This window comes from Mauremys reevesii, linkage group 11 (assembly GCF_016161935.1).
Source record: "Mauremys reevesii isolate NIE-2019 linkage group 11, ASM1616193v1, whole genome shotgun sequence".
NCBI lineage: Eukaryota > Metazoa > Chordata > Testudines > Geoemydidae > Mauremys > Mauremys reevesii.
In genome coordinates this window covers 29,613,114-29,634,192 of record NC_052633.1, presented here as the reverse complement: position 1 = coordinate 29,634,192, position 21,079 = coordinate 29,613,114, and the positions used below count along the sequence as shown (strand labels likewise).

The 21,079-nt window shown below is 39.6% G+C and overlaps 1 protein-coding gene and 1 long non-coding RNA gene across 16 annotated transcripts in view; one reads left to right on the top strand and one right to left on the bottom strand.

Annotated features, from left to right (window-relative positions):
* The window catches only part of LOC120374266, a 63,321-nt gene extending 47,218 nt beyond the window's left edge, over positions 1–16,103 (bottom strand). Inside the window, exon 1 of the long non-coding RNA XR_005585969.1 lies at positions 15,895–16,103. This is a non-coding gene — a long non-coding RNA (uncharacterized LOC120374266). The remainder of the gene's footprint in view (positions 1–15,894) is intronic.
* LOC120374264 overlaps positions 1–21,079 on the top strand; it is a 280,532-nt gene that overhangs the window by 161,000 nt on the left and 98,453 nt on the right. For 2 of the 15 annotated variants that reach the window (XM_039493643.1, XM_039493630.1), the window contains exons 1-2: positions 20,231–20,393; positions 20,677–20,865. In XM_039493643.1, coding sequence (XP_039349577.1) covers positions 20,309–20,393; positions 20,677–20,865 — 274 coding nt within the window. In that variant the 5' untranslated portion in view covers positions 20,231–20,308. Of the gene's footprint in view, positions 1–11,012; positions 11,078–11,727; positions 11,996–19,898; positions 19,982–20,230; positions 20,573–20,676; positions 20,866–21,079 lie in introns of those variants that run through there. The other 13 variants (XM_039493639.1, XM_039493631.1, XM_039493637.1 and 10 more) reach the window with 13 other exon arrangements.

Here is a 21,079-nt window from a genome sequence, read left to right as displayed (position 1 = left end):
AAGTACATGATGATTTAAAAAAAATTTTTTTTGTATGACTTTAACATTAACAACACAGGTAAACAAATTAAAATATTCACTGCACACCACTCATCACACTTTCATAAACAAACGCATTATAGCCAAGCTGTTGATTTACAAATGAACACATCCAGGGGAAAGTGTCTAGTTGTGATTTATGACAATGGTAGGAAGTGCACTGAAAGCTGGAACTGCTCCACAGTTTATGCAACTATGGCAAAAAAAATTGCTTATGATAATGAAACAGCTGAAGATCAACATTACAAGTCCTGGCTCAGTGTGGAAACAATGCATTTGGGTCAATAAAACAGATGTTATTTGAGACCTATGTTCTGAAAGTCTCACAATATAATTAAGTCTGTGAAATAATGCACAGATTAACTAATGTAACATTCCCCCTATGTCATTTTATGAGCAACCACGATGAGTCTTAGAGGCCATTAGTCTCTGCCATGTATTCCTCCCATATTTTTATCATTTCCTTCCTCTTGCTTTCAGTCATTACTGTTTGCATGGTAAATACGATTAGCTTAGCCCATCTACCAATTAAAAGTGAGTGTAAGCTTGGCCTGCTTCCCTCTTCAATGGTTTTTTTACAACTGATAATGAACTAGTCCTGTGGATAACATTGGAAAGCTGGAAAACTTCTTACACAGTTGTTTGTTCCAAAAAAATATATATAATTTAAAGTAAGAATATAAAAGCAGAGCATCAGGACCCTGCCTTGAAGAACCTACAGTCTAAGTTCCTGATTCAATGCCTATTTATGAATCAGGCCCTAGATAGAGAGCATATAAATGCAGAAATTAAGTTGGGATGGGGAACAGACATGCATCTTGTCAGTTCCATGATTTTTGGTTGGATTTTTGTTGTTGTTGAGAGATTGTCATTTACTAGAAGGCATTGCAGAGTAGGTCAGGGAAGGAGTTCTAAGCAAAAGGGTAGTACATGGAGAAAGACCTGGAGATGGGTGAATGGGAGAAGGAAACAAAAGGGCTGAGCAATTGAGGTGAGGAGGGCAGCAGAGAGGTAGGCAGGAGTCACAAGGATTTAATGCCTTGAAGATGAGGACAATGATCTTAAATGGGAGGTGGAAGATGAGAAGATAGTAAAAGAATTTGAAGGGTGACTGGGTGTGGTCATGGTAAGTGATTTCTGTGGCAGAATTTGGGATAAATTGAAGAGGTAAGGGGTGAGATTCCAGAAGGAGAGGCAACTTGAAGGAAAATGATGGCCTTGAGCATAAATATTTTCCTCTAAGCTCTGAGAGCCACACAGGAATGTTCATCACAATATGAGTGACACAGTCCATTTGAAATTTTTTCATGAAACAAAATTCTAAAAACAATTTTGTTTTGGGTCAGTCAAAATGTTTTGATAAATTTGAAACATTTCACTTCTGTTTTGACACTTTTAAAAACATAAAATAAGATACATTGTGAAACAAAAGTAATTTTGTCCAAACATCCCATTTAGAATTTTGGTTTATTTTCAAAATGTGTGGGTTTTTCCAAATTTTTTAAAGCAAACTTTTATCAAAATCAAAATTGTTAAAAAAAAAATCCCCTTCTACCAATAGAAGTTGGTCCAATAAAATATATTACCTCACCTACCATGTCTTTCATTTAATTAAAAGAACATGGAAAACTGTTTCAATAAAATTTTCTCACCAGCACTACTGCTCATTATGCATAACATTTAGCATTAGCTTAAATATTAACAGTTGGGGGGTTATGTCAAACCTTTCATTCCCAAATTCATCTTGTGGTCCCCTTCAAAGGAGAAAACTGTGTTTTCTGAAAATATTGGATATCTGGCTATGCCACACTTGTGACAACTCCTGTTTTAAAAACAGTGAGACTAACACAATTAAGAGAAAACAAAAATTTGGAGACATCTTTGAATTCCACTGTGCACTCTGCTTGTAATGTTATCAGATACACTATGTGTACTGTTACTTAGGACAAACTTTTTTTCTGGGGACCCAGCTGAAGAAAATTGTTGATGCCCGTGACCCAACGGAGCTGGGGATGAGGGGTTTGCAGTGTGGGAGGGGGTCAGGGCTGGGGCAGAGGGTTGGGGTGTGGGGATGAGGGCTCTGGAGTGGGGCTGGGAATGAGGGGTTCAGGGTGTGGGAGGGGGTTCTGGGCTGGGGCAGGGGGGTTAGGGTGCAGGAGGGGGTCAGGGCTCTGGACTGGGGGTGCAGGCTCTGGGGTGGGGCCAGCGATGAGGGGTTTGGGTGCAGGAGAGGTTCCAGGTTTTGGGGGGGCTCAGGGATGACGCAGGGGATTGGAGCACTGGGTTGGGGCATGGACTTACCTCTGGCAGCTCCCAGTCAGCTTTCTGCCTGTCCTGGCACCATGGACCATGCTGCATCCTGGAAGCGGCCAGCAGCAGGTTTGGCTCCTAGGTGGAGGCGTGCAACTCTCGCCCGCAGGCACCGCCTTCTCCCTAGTTCCTATTGGCTGGAATGCAGAGCCGGTGCTTGGGACAGGGGCAGCGCCCCGTGGCCCCCCTGCCTAGAAGCTGTACCCGCTGCTGGATGCTTCTGGGGTGCAGCGTGGTGTCAGAATGGGTAGGCACTAGCCTGCCTTAGCTGGGCAGCACCATCAATGGAACTTTTAACGTCCCGGTCGGTGGTGCTGACTAGAGCGACCCAGTGCCTGACATGCCACAACTCAGTACTGGGTCATGACCCGAACTTTGAAAAATGCTGACTTAGGGTAACATGTCACTGTAGAACCCAAAACACTACCTGTGCTCAACAGCTTTTGTAATTATTTTCAAGGTTCATACTATCAAATTAAAGCTCAGAAGGGTGCTACCTTGATAGATGTATATTATTATTATTTATTATTTGTATTATCATAGTGCCTAGGAGCCCTAGTCATGAACCAGGGCATCCTTGTGCTAGGCGTTGTATCAACGCAGAACAAAAAGATGGATATTTTCTGATTGCGTGTGAAGATTTCAGCTCCAAACCTGACCTGTTTAACCCATAGCGATGCATGAACTTGGAGCAGTCAGACTGAAAATGACCCTTTTATATGGATGCTGGACATGATTTCTTCATTACACATTAGTATGAAACACCAAGCATTATTCCCACGAGTGAAAAAATGATTTGTGTAAAGAAAGCGTTTTCTATATATAGCTTGTCTGGGTGAATATGACACTGAACTATGAATGAGGTTAGCTCTAAAACTGATGTATTCCTTCAGCACCAGGAGGTTGCGCTACCCCTCAGAACTAATAGATTAAAACATTTTTCATGTCACTTATGTTTGCTCTGATATCTCAAACTCACTTAAAGCCTAGACAATGGGATGGTTTAATTCAGACTGGGAGGAAGGTGAAGAGGGGAAGTGCAAGGGAGGAGAAAAATCTTCATTTAAACTCATCATCATAGTGTGTCTTGTCTCTTCTGTTGTGTTACAGCACAGCGTGTAATAGTATGAACAATCAAATAAGGTACTTTGCTGACAGTCAGAATAAATCTAAGTTTTATTGATCAGATCCTTGCTTTTGAAGTCAGGCTGCACAACCCAAAAGCTTTTCCTTGGAGGACAAGAAGAAAAATCCACACCAATCATGATTTTATACATCTCTATCATATCCCCCCTTAGTTGTCTCTTTTTCAAGCTGAATAGTCCCAGTCTTTTTAATCTCTCCTCATACGGAAGCTTTTCCATACCCCTAATCATTTTTGTTGCCCTGCAAGATGTTTGTACAGGAAGTAGTTTGAGATATATAAAATACTAGGTTCCAAAACAGTGGAAGTCAAGCTTGTCACCTGAGTCATGGTGAACATCAGAGCTGACTCAGTCAGCATATAGAACAATAATCATCTGTGGAGATAGGCTCAGTCTACTGTCTGGGCCAGGCACAGGCCTGAAAATTTACAAAGACAAAGGAACCTCAAGTTAAGCCTCTGAAGAGGGGACCTACAGGGGTATGAAACAATCGTCTTTAACTACATAACAAAGGTGAGGGTTAAGTTTTTTTTCTTTCACCTAGGAGTAAGCTGACAGAAGATCACAGCCAAGTCTGGCTCTAAGATGCTGGAAGGACTTTGAGTGAGTATTGAGCTATAAGACAGAAAAGTATCTAGTTAAATAAGCCTAAGTCCTAGGATGCAATTTATTATTTTATTTTATATGTAACCATTTGTTTCCAATCCTTCTACTTGCTCTCACTCAGATCTCTACACTTTGTTAAATAAACTTCTACTTGTTTCACACTAAACTATGCTGTGTGTTAAACTGAGTAGCAATCTGCGGTGTAAGGGGTAGGCTGGGATATGCTGTTCCTTTGGGAGCAGTGAATCTGTAAATACTGTGTGTGTTTAGTGGAACAGGGTCTTGGCGCTCCAGGGGGATCCTTGGTGGTTGGAGTGTGCCCATCTTTAACCTGTAGAGAGAGAACAGGGCCTGTGTGGGCCAAGAGGTGAGTGCCTGTGTTGCCTGTGGCTGGTGCAGTCAGGAGCTGACCCATGGTTAGTCACAGACAAGGCATCTTCACACAAAGGCCAGGTGTAAGCAAGGTGCCCCACAGCCTTGCGTTTCCCCCAGAAGTGTCATAAGCTCCATTAGGAAAGAGCAACAAAGAATCCTGTGGCACCTTATAGACTAACAGACGTTTTGCAGCATGAGCTTTCGTGGGTGAATACCCACTTCTTCTTGCATCCGAAGAAGTGGGTATTCACCCACGAAAGCTCATGCTGCAAAACGTCTGTTAGTCTATAAGGTGCCACAGGATTCTTTGTTGCTTTTACAGATCCAGACTAACACGGCTACCCCTCTGATATTAGGAAAGAGAGAATCAGAGAAATTTGAAAATTGTGGGTGCAAAACAAGTAGGGATTTAAAAGCCGGGTAGACGGAACTCCTCCTTGCAGTCCAGGAAGAACACCCACTCTGAGGCTTCCAGCTCCCCAGATGTCACCTCTCTTGGATGTAGACATGTAGACAGTCTCCCTGCTGATTGGGGTGTTTCCAGGCTGCGTAGTTCCCTGCCTACACTGTGAATACCCTCGAAAAGTCAGACTATCTAAGCAGACCTGTTGTGCTTTGCTTTATTTTTGAGGCTATGAACAGGGTAATTGCCACAGATAAGTTACCACAAGCTCTCTCTAAGCAAGCATGTTTATTCTTAAGGCAAAAGCATTACAGAAAAACATGTTAAAAACAATATAATAACCTACACACATGCTAATAAGGTAACAGAGATTAGGTAAGGTCTCTGGCCAGTGATCAGTCCCTCAAACCACACCAGTGGGTTTTTCTGTGGTCACAAGGGATACTTCTACACAGCAATTAAACACCCATGGCTGGCCCTGATCAGCTGATTCAAGCTCACGGAGCTCAGGCTGCGGGACTGTAAAATTGCTATGTAGGCCTTTGGCTTAGGCTCTCGGACACCATGAGTGGGGAGATACCCGGAGTCAGGGCTCCAACCCAAGCCTGAATGTCTACACAGCAATTTATACCCCCACAGCCCAAGTCTGAGTCAGCTGACTTGGACCAGCTGCAACCATGCTGTGGGACTTTTATTTCAGCATAGGCATACCCACATTCAGAACAGCTGTAAGCTGAAAGCATGTACCCCATGAATCTGAGAGTCACTCTTCTATGCAGTCTGGGCTTCTGATCTTGTCTTAATTTAACAGGTGATCAGGAGACAGTGGGTTTCTCCTCAGGGCACAGCTTCAAAAGGATGGGTTCGGAGAAGGGTAATTAGCATTCCTCTCCTCCCAAGTATTTCATAGGAAACCCACTCAGCTAAAAATTCAATCTTGTCTGGCCCACTGTTTTAAAATCTCTTAACACTGGATTTACGTTAGTTTACATTAGTTCTGTCTCCCCTTTATAAAAGTTACATAGAATCCCACAATAATACTGTTAGGATGTAGATATTCAAGCCTGTCTGTGAAGGCCTATACTTTAAGAATTTAGGTGTATGTTTATTATTTAGCTAGTTATAGAGATATAAAATAAAGAATCTGTGTAAGGGCCTTCTCTTACTGTGACAATCTGAGGCCCTGTTTAGTCATACTGAAATAAGGCGATCTGGGGCTGTTAGGAAGGTGATCCGATCTATCACCTTCAGAGAAAGGGAAAAGCCTGGAAGATGGAAAAGGAAATTTAGTTTGATAGTTTTCTGTATGGTAAAAACTCACTTATCAACAGACACAGCTGGGAAACCCTTATGCCTTTATAGATGTAGTTGTGAAATCCTCACTTCTGTATTGTTTTGTATGTTTATTTGCATGGTCTCAGTCTGGTTCTGTGATTGTTTGTGTCTGCTGTATAATTAATTTTACTGGGTGTAAACTAATTAAGGTGGTGGGATATAATTGGTTAGCTAATCATGTTACAATACGTTAGGATTGGTTAAGTAAATTTCAGTAGAATGATTGATTAAGGTATAGCTGTGAATATTACTATATAAATTAGGGGCAGACAGGAAGTAAGTTGGGATTCAAAAATAAGGAAAAAGGAACTTGGATTTAAGCTTGCTGGAAGTTCACCCCAATAAACATCAAATTGTCTGCACTTTCGGACTTCGGGTATTGTTGTTCTCTGTTCATGCGAGAAGGACCAGGGAAGTGGGAGAGTGAAGGAATACGCTCTCTAATAAATACATGTGCATTTTTAGTAAAATGAATTACTAAAATACTTAAATTAAACTTTATTGAATTAAGTTTAATTCAGTAACGTTTATTTTAATTCAATAACGTTTGTCTAGGATATTAGAGGAAATTGCCATATCTAGCCTTTGTTGTTGTTTGCCTCATTTGTTTGTTTCCCAAACCTCCTCAGAAGACACATCTGAAAACTGGTGTGATCCAGGGGTAGCCCTATTGCCATGACTACAGAAGGCAAGAAGAAGTTTATAGATTTATGCAATCAATCAGATTTTGCCAGGTATAAATTAATAAGAGAAGGTGGATAAAAGATTGGCCAGCGTGTGTTACAAATTTGATTTCTTTATCCCTACTGTTGTTCATAGTCAAAGATTTTAGGGCTGGAAGGGACCATTGTGATAATCTAATTTAACTGTCTGCGTAACACAGGCTATAGAACCTCACCCAATAATTTCTGCATCAAGCCCATAATTTCCGTTTGAACTAGACTCTACTAGAGTGTATCTTTTGAAGGATAGTCAGTCTAATTTAAATCCTTCAAGTATTATGCTAATATCTTGGCAGGATTAATGATTTACAAGTGTGAAGAAAAAAGCTCCATTGTAATTTGTCACTGACTCTTGCTGTATAGTGCTGCTGTGTAAAAGCCTGTTGGAAACTTTATCATTCATAGAAACCACAATAATGCATTTCTAAGAAACCAATAGCTGGTACTTTGCAGTGCAGTAACACACTATAATGTCAAGTCAGAGGTAGAAAATTTAAGGGAGGTTATTTTATTTTTACTTTTCCTGGCTGAATATTTAAAGCTAAAAGAAGAAAAAAAATTACCAGAGGAGCTAATTCACATAATTTAAGCAACAAGAAAGAAGTGCTTAAGTTGTCCTCTAATATAGTATGTAATGATGTAGTGGGAGGTCTTGACACTAATCTGTTAACTATTTTTCTTATAGAGTGCTCTAATAGTATGTTTGACAATTACCTTGTAAATCAGATCTAATTTAGTAGAAACTGCATTGCCAGCATAAACACAATTGCAAGATAAGAAAGAGGTTTCAGCTGATCTCTCACCATAAAGCATGAATTATAGTGGAAATCTTACTGACAGTACAATGAAAACTGTTCTAACAATCACCTCCACAAGGTAACCCCCTTGCTTCAGCAATATTTTACATTATGCCCAAGATTTCCAGTAGCATTCTGAAGGATGTTTTTAGTTAAAGTTCTGCTTAATGAGTTGTCCTTGTCCCTTGGTTATTTAAAACCAGTCTCATTGTATCTCATGGAGCTGAAAACCAGGAAAACGATTCTATCAAAAATTTTGAAATTTCAAATTTGTTTCTATTTTGCAGAGTTGAAAGGAATTTAGTCTTCAGTTTTTCATGAAATTTTCTCTGATGAGTTTTACCAAAATTTTGATTGAAATTTTTATCAAAATGAGAAACGCTCTCAATATCAATTTCAGTAAAAGAATATGCAGGAAATTACGTGAAAATACAAAATTTTGATGATGACAGTTTTTTTCCAAAAAGTTTTGCTTTGGAAATAAAGGACATTTTTTGATGGAAATGCAAATTGTTTTGTGAACAATTTCAGCTAACTCTGTCAACCGATCCTGATCCCATTGTAGCCAATGGCCAAACTTCCATAAACTTCACAGATTTGCCCTTTATAGCATCCAGTTTCACTTTTCCTTTTTCCCATTGGCCAATCTCTTAAATGATTATTCATTTTAAAGACCTGTCCTCAACACTTTATTCATCCTGGCCAATCTCCCAATATGATGAAACTGAAAAGTACAATACAGGAGCAGCAGAACATTACCAAATCTTCACAAGGAAAGAAAACTATATATCATGTCTTATAGTTAAATATATTTTATTTTACTGTGTTGTTCTATGTGATAAATGTTCATGATTTGAAAACACACTTCCAATAGGTATTCAAAGATAATTTACTTTTTTGAGTTATAAGAATGGTGACATTAGCATGTCATTGGAGTAATCAGCTTTATTCTGTTTTCAGATTCTTCAGCTCCATTTCTTGAACGACTCATCCATAAAAGATGTTTATTGTTTTTTATACTCAGCTGGTTTGAATATTATCCCATAATGAAAATAATTGTTTATGGATTATTTTTTCCTTCTCCATTTTTTTTGTTTGGTCTAGATTTGGATTCTAAATGATATAATCAGGAATTCAGATTACAAAAATAGTAAAACATGGGGGGTGATGGTAATTTTTGGAACAGGAAGGACTTGGTGGAGCCTAGTTTATGAATCACTTGGTCAATTTTAATCCCTGCTCTGATCATGATTCACTCTGCGGCCTTATGGCATAACTTAAAAAGAACTATTATGAAAATTATTGAGCTGTTTGTAGAATGCTTTAGCTATCAAAAGATGTATGTAGGCGCTAAAAGCATTGAGTCTAGTTTTCACACTTGGGTGCCTAAAGTTTGGTAACTCAATCAATATGAAGATTGCATCCATTATTATTTGAATATAGCCTCCGACCTAATGGAGATTCCTAACTAGTGGAGACCTTGAACTGGATTTAGGATATCAGAAAAGGGGAGGTGGCCTGTGGAAGGCATAAACATTCTCTGAATCATGTAAGGGCCAGGAGTGGAAGATTGGGGGAAAATTAGCTTAGGTAAAGGTTTAGATTCAACTGAGTACAGTCTGGTATGTGGACTGAAGTTCTAGTTAGATATCTGTTTTTCTGAAGGGCCAACCCTTAATTGTTACCTGATTTTTTTTGCAAAATATATTACAGTTATAATAAATTACATAAAACATGTGATCTGAATTGAAAAAACTTCATGATGGGTAAATTGTATAATTTTTCATTAAGTTAAAAAGGACCAGGAAACCTACAGCAAGTAGATATGTGTTTTCTTACTTCTTGGTTGTAGAAGGGTGAGAATAAGTGGGAGAAAGAGGGAGTTCAGAAATGGGGTTGGTGTGTTTTGTGATTATTTGATTTTGTGACTGGAGCCCCTGGCCACAATATCATTCCACAGAGTCCAAGTTATGTTTCTAACTCTTATGGTTTCAAAGAACACGTTTAAAACCTAAACTGCAGTGTTGTGTCCCTGAGTTTGCATATAGCCTTGAACAAGAGCACTGAAGTGTGAACTATTGCATTTATCACAGTGGTTTACGGTAACTATGAAAGATGAGTGATCAATGTAAAATGTTGTTAACATAATATAACAACATGTTGTCATTTCTACTGCTGCTCCTTTATCTGAGGCATCTGGCTGATATACTTACCCCACAGTTCCTAACTATCTGCCACGTTTTCTGGAGTGCCAAGAGTCACAACTGCCTCCCACTCAGTTGCCAACACCTCCAAATTCTCTGGACAGTTTCTAGGACATAGCTGTGCATTGTCAGTGCAAATATCTCTGACACTTTCCAAAGTGAAGTGGGCAGAGTCCGTAATAAATTGCACATATCAAAATAAATAATCTGGGGACTACGGTGTTAACTCTATTAATGTTTTTCATATTTAATTTTATTTAATAAAATGTTCCTTTATTAATATAAGTGAAGCTGTTGCAGAATTTACAGCATGCCATAAAACCAGGTGTTCTTGTAGAATTTAAGTCCAGCTTGCCTGACAGAGTATCACAAGGCTTTGTGCATTGTTAGTGTTTGCCAACTTTTACAAGACAGCAGGGGACAGAACTCAGAGGGTGGGGAAAGTTAGCAGCTCCAGCAATACTTCTAGCAATAACAACTTTTTATGAGGGCGAGTCTCAGTACTCCCTTGGGAGGCTGGAACTATGAGTATATCCTCTTGATTTTATGGTTACACAAAATGAGTCAATATTGAAGAAACAGAAAATCCTTCAGGGTAAATGAAGATACCACTGAAGGAAATGTAACCAGATGGGCTAGGTCGGCTGTTGAATTCAATGCCAAAAGTTGTAAAATAATCATTATAACAACAAGGTTGGGCTCCTTCCGTTCACTGATTGTAAACCAAACCAAACTGACTGAAGCTCAGGTGCTGCAAGATGCCAGTAAATGCTCTTCCAGAATCCAAAGAAAACACACTTTCCCTCCCTTTTTTTAACTGGAAGGATCTGTGACTTTTTTATTAAGTGGTTGTAATGTAATGTAATTGTATTAACATAATTCTATTCACTAAATTAATCAAGTGGTTTAGTCCTAAACTCTAACTTTTATTTAATAAAAGGGTTAAAAAAGGCTTCATCTATAAATTGTAACTGTGCACCTATGGTACTAGTGCGAATGCTGATATCACAATGGCTGGGTGACTCACTTTACACAATGCATTCAAGTGCGAATGCTGATATCATTAGCCTGTCAGTGCTAGTATCACAGCAGCTTCTAGTCCTGACCAGCCATACTTGATCTTCAGGAGCAGCAGCTGTAGGTAATGTTGCAAAGATGGCCCAGTAATTAGGGTGCTAACTTAGATATGTAGGTTCAAATCCCTGGTCTGTCATAGACTTCCTATTTGGTCACTTAGTCTCCCTGAACCATAGTTCAGTTCCTAATCAGTAAAATGGGCATAACAGTACTTCCTTACCTCACAGGAGTGTTGTGAGCTGCTAAGATACAACAATAATGAGCCATCTAGGTATCACAGATAGCTTTATTGTACCTCAGCACAGAGCACTGGGGTCTTTGAGCCAGCTTCTTGCAGATTGCCTGAATGTATTAACTACAAAGGAATGGAGTGCTTGTATTTCTTATACTATTCCCTGTAGCAGGCTGCAAAGGTTATTAGTTCTTTCCTCCCAATGGTAACATGGAGGTTGAATTCTTGAGCTGAAAATTACCTGCTTGATGATTATAAGGTCTAAGAAAGTAAGTCTGCTCTACCATTGTGTAATGATCTTTGCCATATATATTGATAAACTTTTGCTTGGTATCCATATAGTCAGGTGTGCATGATGAAGTGGGCATTCACAAAACATTTGACCAAAGTGTTTAAAACAACAATTATCTAGACACCGTGCTGTAAATTTTCAGTAGTGTCTATTTAGATGTCTTACTTTTTGACAAACTTGACACCTGCAGGTATATCAAGATGGCTACCCAAAAACTGAAACACAAAATTAGTGAACATTTTGTTTTGCATGTGTGTGTGAAAAATTACAACTGTATTATTGAGAACTTCTACTGGACTGAAAGAAGATTTGTTATTAGGCAAAGTTTAAATTGGAAGATCAGTGAATTATCCAAAGTCCAAAGATTCAATTTTATATATTTTTATTTTTGGAAGACTCCATAAACCATTCCAGCTATTGTAACTAGTGTACCTGCAAGTGCTTTTGGTTTCCCCAAGGTCAGTATATTTCTATTTTCCTTAATACAATGGCCTTTGTCTCTAAGGAAATAGAGATGGACAAAAAGCTTGATGTTTGTATTTGTTTAAAATGATTTGGGCCAATTTTTAGATCTGAACAAAAATGAACAATAATACTGTCTCTTAAAGCTCTAAAAGTCGAAGATGCTATTTTCTGTAGAAAAGGAACAAGTTCTGGTTCATATTTTTTAAATCTTAGGCCCTGATCATAGAATATCAGGTTGGAAGGGACCTCAGGAGGTCATCTAGTCCAATCCCCTGCTCAAAGCAGGACTAATCCCCAACTAAATGATCCCTGCCAGGGCTTTGTCAAGCCTGACCTTAAAAACCTCTAAGGAAGGAGATTCCACCACCTCCCTAGGTAACCCATTCCAGTGCTTCACTACTCTTCCAGTGAAAAAGTTTTTCCTAATGTCCAACCTAAACCTCTGCTACTGCAACTTGAGACCATTACTCCTTGTTCTGTCATCAGGTACCAATGAGAACAGTCTAGATCCATCCTCAGGTAAACACGTGCTTATATACTTAACTTTAAACTGCCCAGTACTTTTGAAAATCTATCCATTTGTTTAGGTGCTTAAACATCGATGTCAGAACCTAACTTTAGGATCTTATTTTTTAAAAATCTTGGCCAATGTACAGTCAAATCTACAAAAAACAGAAAGAAAGACTTTTTTGTACGAATAGTGTATTTTAGTTATAAATGCCAGGTGTTACCTGTTGCAATAGAAGGTAAGAGTTTCAGGCAGAATATGCTTTTTAAGTTGGTAGTGTCCCTTTAAGAGTGCTGCATGTCACATTTTGTGTGAAATAAAGCAGGTGTTTAGTAGTGCACAGGGACATTATACAACAGAGTAAGAAAGCAAGTGAAGAGTAATTGCTGCAATTGAAACAGTAAGGAAATTCATCTGTTTCCTCAGTATGTGCTCAAGGTTCCACTAATGCTAAAATGGGCATTCAGCAAGTTAAGAAGTAAGCTTTACAATATTTATTTTCAGATCCTCAAGGATATAAAATAATAATAGTAAATGTTGATAGCTACATGAAATGATGGAAAAAAGCCAGGCTTTCCTGGATATCTGTGGGACCATCAGGATGCTTCACTGCACATTGGAACCAACCAGCATATCACTAGGGGAATCAAAACAGATTTTTAAAAAGGTTATTATGGACCCAATTCTGCAAGGTCTTTACTCATGTGAGGACTCTTCGCTGACAAGAGTAGCTCCACTAACTTGAGTGAAAATGTTAGTCTGAATAAGGGCTTGTACCATCCAGCCCTTTGCTGCTGTTTGGGTGCTGAATGCTGCTCCATCTATTTAGGGAAGGATTCATTTTCTGTTTTACAGGATCACAATTTGGAGTGGAAAAGAACAAACAATAAAGGGAAAACAAATAAACCAAAAGATACAATTTTGTCTAGAAAATTTGGATAGGAGTTGAAAGCATTCAGTTGTGCAACAGTGTCGTGACTTACATTACATGCAGTTTCCTGTCTTCAAGGCATATAAACACATTTTTTTTTATTATTATTATTTTTAACCAAAATGTGCAGCACTTAGATACATGTTTCTGGATGATAATTAGAGATAGACAATAGGAATGAATTCAGCAAAGCATTTAGGCACATGTCACTGATTTGCTGAATCAGGGCCATAACTTGTAATGAGTAACTTATTTGATGAATTACACCTATTTTTCTGGTGTGTGAAGTGTCCACAAACAGATCATGGTTTTCTCAGATACATTTGTTTAATCAAAATTATTTGTCAGTAATTTCTGTGAATAATTCTTGGTCTGCAACCCAATTTCAAACAGTTCATTGCATGTATTGGATATTCAGAATGAAAGGAGTCAGGTCCTGTGCTGATAAAATTATAGTGCCTTTCTTTGTAATGCATCTTTAGATTTTGAAGAGCACACATCTGAGTGCATGAACATTGTGTCTCAGAGTAGCTGCAGTCTTGTTAGAGAAAATACACACCCTCACTGATTTGCATAAAAACTTTACTTTTGTTCTTTTTTTCTTGTTTTCCTTAATGAAAAAATAAATGATCTTAGGTTCTAATTATATGATTGCTCCTTATGTTTGGAAGAACATAACAGTGAACAGTGGTGGTTTTATTATTTTCTTCAGGTTTTTCAGAAGAGGAAGTAGTAAGAAGTGTGACAGACCCAGGCCAGTGTGGTACAGGAGTCTGGTAGAGGGCAAATATACTGGTCATTGGCTGAGTAGTTTTCTGTTCCCTGAGTGACCAGAGCAGGGGCTGCACTAGAGTAATCAGGAACCTGCTAGAACCAATTCAGGCAGACAAGCTGATTAGAACACCTGCAGCCAATCAAGGCAGGCTAATCAGGGCACCTGGGTTTAAAAAGGAGCTCACTCCAGTCAGGGAGGGGGGAGCCAGAGGAGAGGAAGTGCGTGTGAGGAGCTGGGAGCAAGAGGTACAAGGAGCTGAGAGTGAGAGGCTGTGCTGCTGGAGGACTAAGGAGTACAAGCGTTATCAGACACCAGGAGGAAGGGTCCTGTGGTGAGGATAAAGAAGGAGTTTGGAGGAGGCCATGGGGAAGTAGCCCAGGGAGTTGTAGCTGTCATGCAGCTGTTACAGGAGGCACTATAGACAGCTGCAATCCACAGGGCCCTGGGCTGGAACCTGGAGTAGAGGGCGGGCCTGGGTTCCCCCCAAACCTCCCAACTCCTGATCAGACACAGGAGGAGTTGATCCAGACTGTGGGGAGGATCACTGAGGTGAGCAAATCTGCCAATAAGCGCAGGACCCACCAAGGAAGAGGAGGAACTTTGTCACAGAAGTTACATATGCTATGAAATGATTAATTTTTTACCTGATAAAATTAGTCCATCCATTTATTAGAATACTGCACTGTGTATATAGTACAGAATCAGATATTTTCTTTGAAATGAGTTCTTACAAAAAAGAATCTGAGTTTCCTAAATATATCAATATCTTGATTGGATGTGTGTGCATGCAATAATTTGAAAAGTAGAAGACATCCATTTTAGAGACTTGTAAAAACTGTAGAAATGTGTAACTATAGTCTAGGCTATAAACTTGTATTTTACACAAATTCCCTGTAAACACATTTATATCTGATTATATCATAGGAAATTGAAGGTCATGTCAAGCTCAGTGCTAAAAGTAGAAGTGTAAGAGGAAACAGATTTCCCCAGGTTTTTTTTTTTTCCAACATCCAGCATTTTTTTTTTTTTTTTAACCCATTTCAAACATACCATGAAGCAAGTCAGGCTCATTTTAAGGTCATACAGTATATGTGAAAAAACTATTTCCATAGCATGTTCCTCAAAAGGTAAATGCTGGTGTCTCTGAGGAAGTTTCAGTCCCCTTCAAGGGAGGTTCATATGAGCCAAAGGGAAATGAAAAAGGAACACATTTTCTTGCTTCATCTTTAGGACTCTGTCCAGGGCAGAATTGTCCCTTGCAAACCAAATGGGCACCGATAGTTTTGCTTATGCTGAGCCCTTAGGGTATGTCTACAAAGCATTTTGGAGCTTGCAGGAGTGAGTGTCCCAGCTTGTGTTGATAAGGTTGTCAGGGCTCATGCTAGTGCTCAAAAATAGTTGCATAAAAGTTCCAGCTTGGGCTCTGAAACCTCAGGTGCAGGGTAGGCTTCAGAGCCTGAGCTTAGCCCAAGCTGCAACCCATGTGCATCAACTGTGCTTACCTGGCAGCTCTGACAGGGGCTGTGTTTCTTCCCTTTGAGAGTCTGTGACCAGAGTTGAATACAGTGACCAGACAGATAGTCTTAAACCAAGCCATTGTTTCATTTTAACTGCTGGAACAAATATAGAATAAAGAAGGATTTTAAAACAATAAACACACTATACACGCCTATCTTACCTAAAGCCCTACCATCCTGTGCTAATGGGCCAGGCAGGCTTAGCTTCTTTGAACACTCTAGCAGACGTCTGTCACAGTCTGAACAGCTCCCCAACAACAAAGTCCCCTCTGGAAAGGGAGAGGCTCTTTTTATCCAACCAGAGATCCTTTGGGTTTTGTTCATTCCTGGACTTTCAGCCCAGCTTGTCAAAAACCAGTGCTGTAACTGACTGGAGTCGGGAGATAGAACCTACACAGTGATTAGCTTGGGCATGTTCTCTTAGCAACCATTGAATGTTTACTGCAGGATGGCTTATCTTGAGCCATTCTTCTTGCTTGTTTCCCTTACACTGTAAAAACTAAACCAACTTATTTATTTAGTAAACACCCCAATAGCCAGGTCAACATACAGTATTTATAAATTATTACAGAGCAGCTTCACATCTGCCCTGCCCTCCATCCCACAAAATGGAGGTGTAACCGTGCATTCGTGGGTCACAACTGAGAATACTAAATTCAGGACAAACTGCTGAGAAATAGAGCAGATATACCCCAAAACAAGGTTATTCTCCCATGAGGTATACCAAGCAAGCAACAAAAGTAAACTTCTATTTCACCACACTGGCTAACAAGAAGTCAGAACAGCAGTTTCCTTAGGCATTCCAGTCCTTGTATCACCACAAAAAACACTAGACTTAGATTTGAGTGGTTCTTTAAAACCAATCTCATCAAATAAAAGGTTGTTCTGATCCCAAGGACTGGCCACACACCCAGGTCAATATACAACTCAGGTCTTACAAAAAAAAACACGCTGTTGCCAATCGTTTAGTATCTGAAATCTAAAGCTTATTCATAAAAGGGAAGAAAGAAAGGTGAGAGTTAAAATTGGTTAAAGGAATCAAATACATACAATAATTCCAAAGTTCTTGGTTCAGGCTTGTAGCCGTGATGGAATAAACAACTGATTTAAGTCAAGTCTCTGTTTGCTTCCAAATCATTGAAAGGACCTCAGTCCCTTGGTTAGAATGCTCCCATTAGCATAAGTCCATAGTCCAGAGGTTTGAGCAGGAAAGAGGCAAAATGGAGGTGCTTCCAGAGCCTTTTATAGCTTCTGCCATGTGGAGGGAAACCCATTGTTTGAAACAAATTACAGGTGACAAGGTGGTGTTTGAAGTCACATGTCCATGCATAATTTTGCTTAGTCACAGTAGAAGTCATTCCCAAACCTCAAACAGCACATTCACAGGAAAGTCCATTCAGCGTCTTCCATTGTGAGTTACATGTTCTTTTGATGGGCCACTCAATTTGAATAGTCCCTCCAAGATGTGCTGGCTAAATACCTTGTGGGCGATACCCCAGGAGCAAACATTTGAAATCCAGGTGTAGAGCCAATACTCAGAGCATCAAATACAAAAATGATACATGCATACAAATAGCATAATAATATTCAACAAATCATAACCCGTCCATAGACACCTTACTTGACAACCTTTGTACAAGATTTGTTGCAAATATAGAACAGTGGTTGCAACGTCACAGGAGGGGAAGATATGGTGTGGTATTTTTAGCTATTAACTGTTACAGACTCTGTGATGACAGCCAATTTTTGTGTTCAGTTCAGCGGTCTCTCTTAAAGAGCCATTACTTTTAGTATGTCTTGGTTTTTGTGTGGATCTCTTAAACTAACATAAAGATCATTCTGATGGAAAGTATCCCTTTGTGCATGAAAAAAATAAGACAACCTAGGTATTAGTATGAAAATGCATACTATGGAAGGGCAGGAAGTGACTAAGGGAAGAAAGATATGTGAGATATATAGAGCTCATGTATGGAGAAGAACTAGTATGTTTTCAGAATGAATTCTGAGAGAAGAGCAAAGATGCAGAATGAAGGGAAGACTGTAGAAGAGGCTGAGATACAACGTTTTCATAAGAACCAAGAGGTTAATGGAGGAGACGTAAAGGGCTCCTAGGAGATTATTTAGTGACAGAAGAGGTACATATTGATAAATATATTACCTGCATTCTTCGCTTTAGTATTCACAAGGGAGAGCAGAGGAAAAATGCCACCAGCAGATGTGAGAAAGAAGATGATTTGCATTAGTCAGAGCATTGCCCGCAGGTTGAGGGAAGTGATTATTCCCCTCTATTCAGCACTGTTGAGGCCACATCTGGAGTACTGATTCAAGTTTTGGGCACCCCACTACAGAAAGGATGTGGACAAATTGGGGAGAGTCCAGCAGAGGGCAATGAAAATGGTTAGGGGGCTGGAGCACATGGCTTACAAGGAGAGGCTGAGGGAACTGGGCTTGGTTAGTCTGTAGAAGAGAAGAGTGAGGGGGAAGTTGATAGCAGCCTTCAACTACCTGAAGGGGGGTTCCAAGGAAGATGGAGCTTGGCTGTTCTCAGTGGTGGCAGATGACAGAACAAGAAGCAATGGTCTCAAGTTGCAGTGGGGGAGGTCTAGGTTGGATATTAAGAAAAACTTTTTCACTAGGAGGGAGGTGAAGCACTGGAATGGGTTACCTAAGGAGGGGGTGGAATCTCCTTCCTTAGAGGTTTTTAAGGCCCAGCTTGACAAAGCCCTGGATGGGATGATTTAGTTGGGGTTGGTCCTGCTTTGAGCAGGGGATTGGACTAGATGACCTCCTGAGGTCCCTTCCAACCCTGATATTCTATGATTCTATGATTTGCATGAGTTTGAAAGATCTGCAGTTTTTGTACTTTTAAATGAGACGTTGCAGTGTGACCCTGCCACTCACTCTGCAGTCAATCCTCCTTAAGCTCATTTCTTCCATTAAACTTCTCACCAATATTATTATTTGCATTATAGTAGTGGCTAGGAGCTGTAGTCTGGGACCAGAACCACATTGTGCCAGATGCTGTACAAACACAGAGCACAAAGACAGTCCTTGCCCTAAAGAGTTTACAACCTTAATAGTAAACAATACATTATAGTATCTACCATAATCTGTTGTTAATCTTCCAGTTAGAAATTTAAAAAATACTGAATTGTTTTCACATTGAAATATTGTCTCTGTTTGAACTGTATTCTCTAACTAAGATTTTAATTCCTTCCCTCCCCTGCCCTACTGAGACGGGTATTGCTGTTTATGTGTTGCACAGTATTATGTTTATCTGTGCTCAGTGAGTGAATGACTGAATATGGATTCTTTATTCTGATATGCTCTTTGATCTTAGATACATGCTTTAAGTACATTTTACTGATGACATGAACCACAGAGCACCACATGCTACTCCTCCACTCACTGCACAGTGTTGATGGGATTAAATCTATAGAGAGTTGTGGAGTGTGCAAGTAGCTAAGAAAGATGCTGCCCAGTCTCCACAGCTAACTTTCTCACTAAGCAAAACCCAACAGATGATAGTCCACATGGAAATAAAGGGTGGGGCCAGGCTCTGGGGAAGGAGCATGTGCCCACTTTAAACTGCAGCCAATACATCAGTCTGCAGAGAAGTTACACTTCCAGAGATAGCATTAACTTCTGCTCTCACTGCCTTGTGCCAAGCTGGGGGCCAGCAGCTCATAGCAGCACAGTTATTGGTACTGCTATACTGCTGTTGATAGGAAGGACTGTTCAGAGATTTCTTCAATACAGTCAGCCAGAATATACTCAAGCTGTCCACCGCCCCGGCAACTGCTCTGGTTCTGCAGACCCGCGTGGTGGGGAGAAGAATGCTCAGCCATGTGGGTTGTATTAGGGTCATTCAGTTCTCACATTAGTAAGTTTCCTTCTACTTTTTAAATAATAAGGGAGCATAATGGGCTTGAAGTTGTAAACTCCTTGAGGGCAGGTTCTCCTCTTTGCGCTGCATAGCACAGACAGTAGTGGACAATAATCATGGTGTGTGCCATTCCTAGTTTCTTGAATCAGTAGTTTTTAATATTGATTTTTTAATATGATGTTAAGTGTATTCAAATACCTAAAAAGAAAAAAAACTATTTAGAAGCAGCGATCATTGCTGAACAGATGGATAAGACTATTGACATTTTATTAAAACTAGTTTGGCAGAATCCCAGAATACTGACAACAGTGACAAGAGAACCATTTAGACCCTGGAATGCAGGAGGAGCAAATTAATGAAAGGTGAGCCAATCATCTCCCAAGGCTGCTCCAAAGAGTTTAGGTAGCAACATCAACCTGGGCCATCACTTTAAAATAGCTAATCAATTTGTATGAATGTATTCACTGAGGTGCATAACATTTAACTGCCCTTTGTCTTCTCTGTGATCATTAACATGTCTATCTACAGCTCTTCCCCTTTAGCCTTGGTAATGTTTGTAGGGTTTATTTGTCCCTAGTTAAATGTTTAACTGTTAACTAAACAGGGTTTCTAGATTAGATGAAGGGTACCAGCATCTCTGTGCTGTACAGGAGTCGATGCTTCAATTAAAAAAAAAATCTATCTAAATCATGCTGCTTTTCCTCACAACCATGGCATCCGTTTGGCTTCTGACAGTGCCTTCCTTGCTATCCCCAGGACAGATGCCACTTTCAGGTAATTATAATTGCGAAGATTTTAACAGCACATGCAATGGGGAATCCAGTTGAAACATACCAATCTCCTTCTGGATTGCAGACAGAGAACATGCTTTTCCCTCGTTTGAAGTTAAATGACAGGTTAACAAATGCTGGAGTTTGACAGCAAAGTAACTGAAATGCACAGATAAACTACAGGTACAGTTATTGACTTAATAAATGGCTTTGTAACACAAAAATCAACTTTTAATCAAATTTTAATTTTTTTTTAAATCTAAAAGGATCTTGCTTGTTTTTCTCAGCATGCAAGAAATTTCCATCTCCCACAAATGGATTTTTGTATTGTCGAGCTGATTACTGCATTATTCGTTGCAAAGATGGTTTCCAGTTTGACAGTGAACCGGCAAATGGCTATTTGTGCCATCCAACGGGAATGTGGACTGCAGTGCCTCCAGAAGAAAGTGTTCCTTGGCCTAACTGCACATTGAAAGGTAGTTAAACACCGACTATTGCGCTCTCTTTCCCAAGTTAATGCTGTGGTGATTTGTAAAGTAAAGTTATGCATGCTTCAGCCATTGGTGATGCTGGAGTTTGTTGAAATTTGTGTATTATCTTTAACTTGGTCTGGATTCAACTATCAGCTTTTTGGTAGATGCCAGGAACCAAATTAGGAACATTTAGTAAGGAGTGGAGGAATCAAGTACT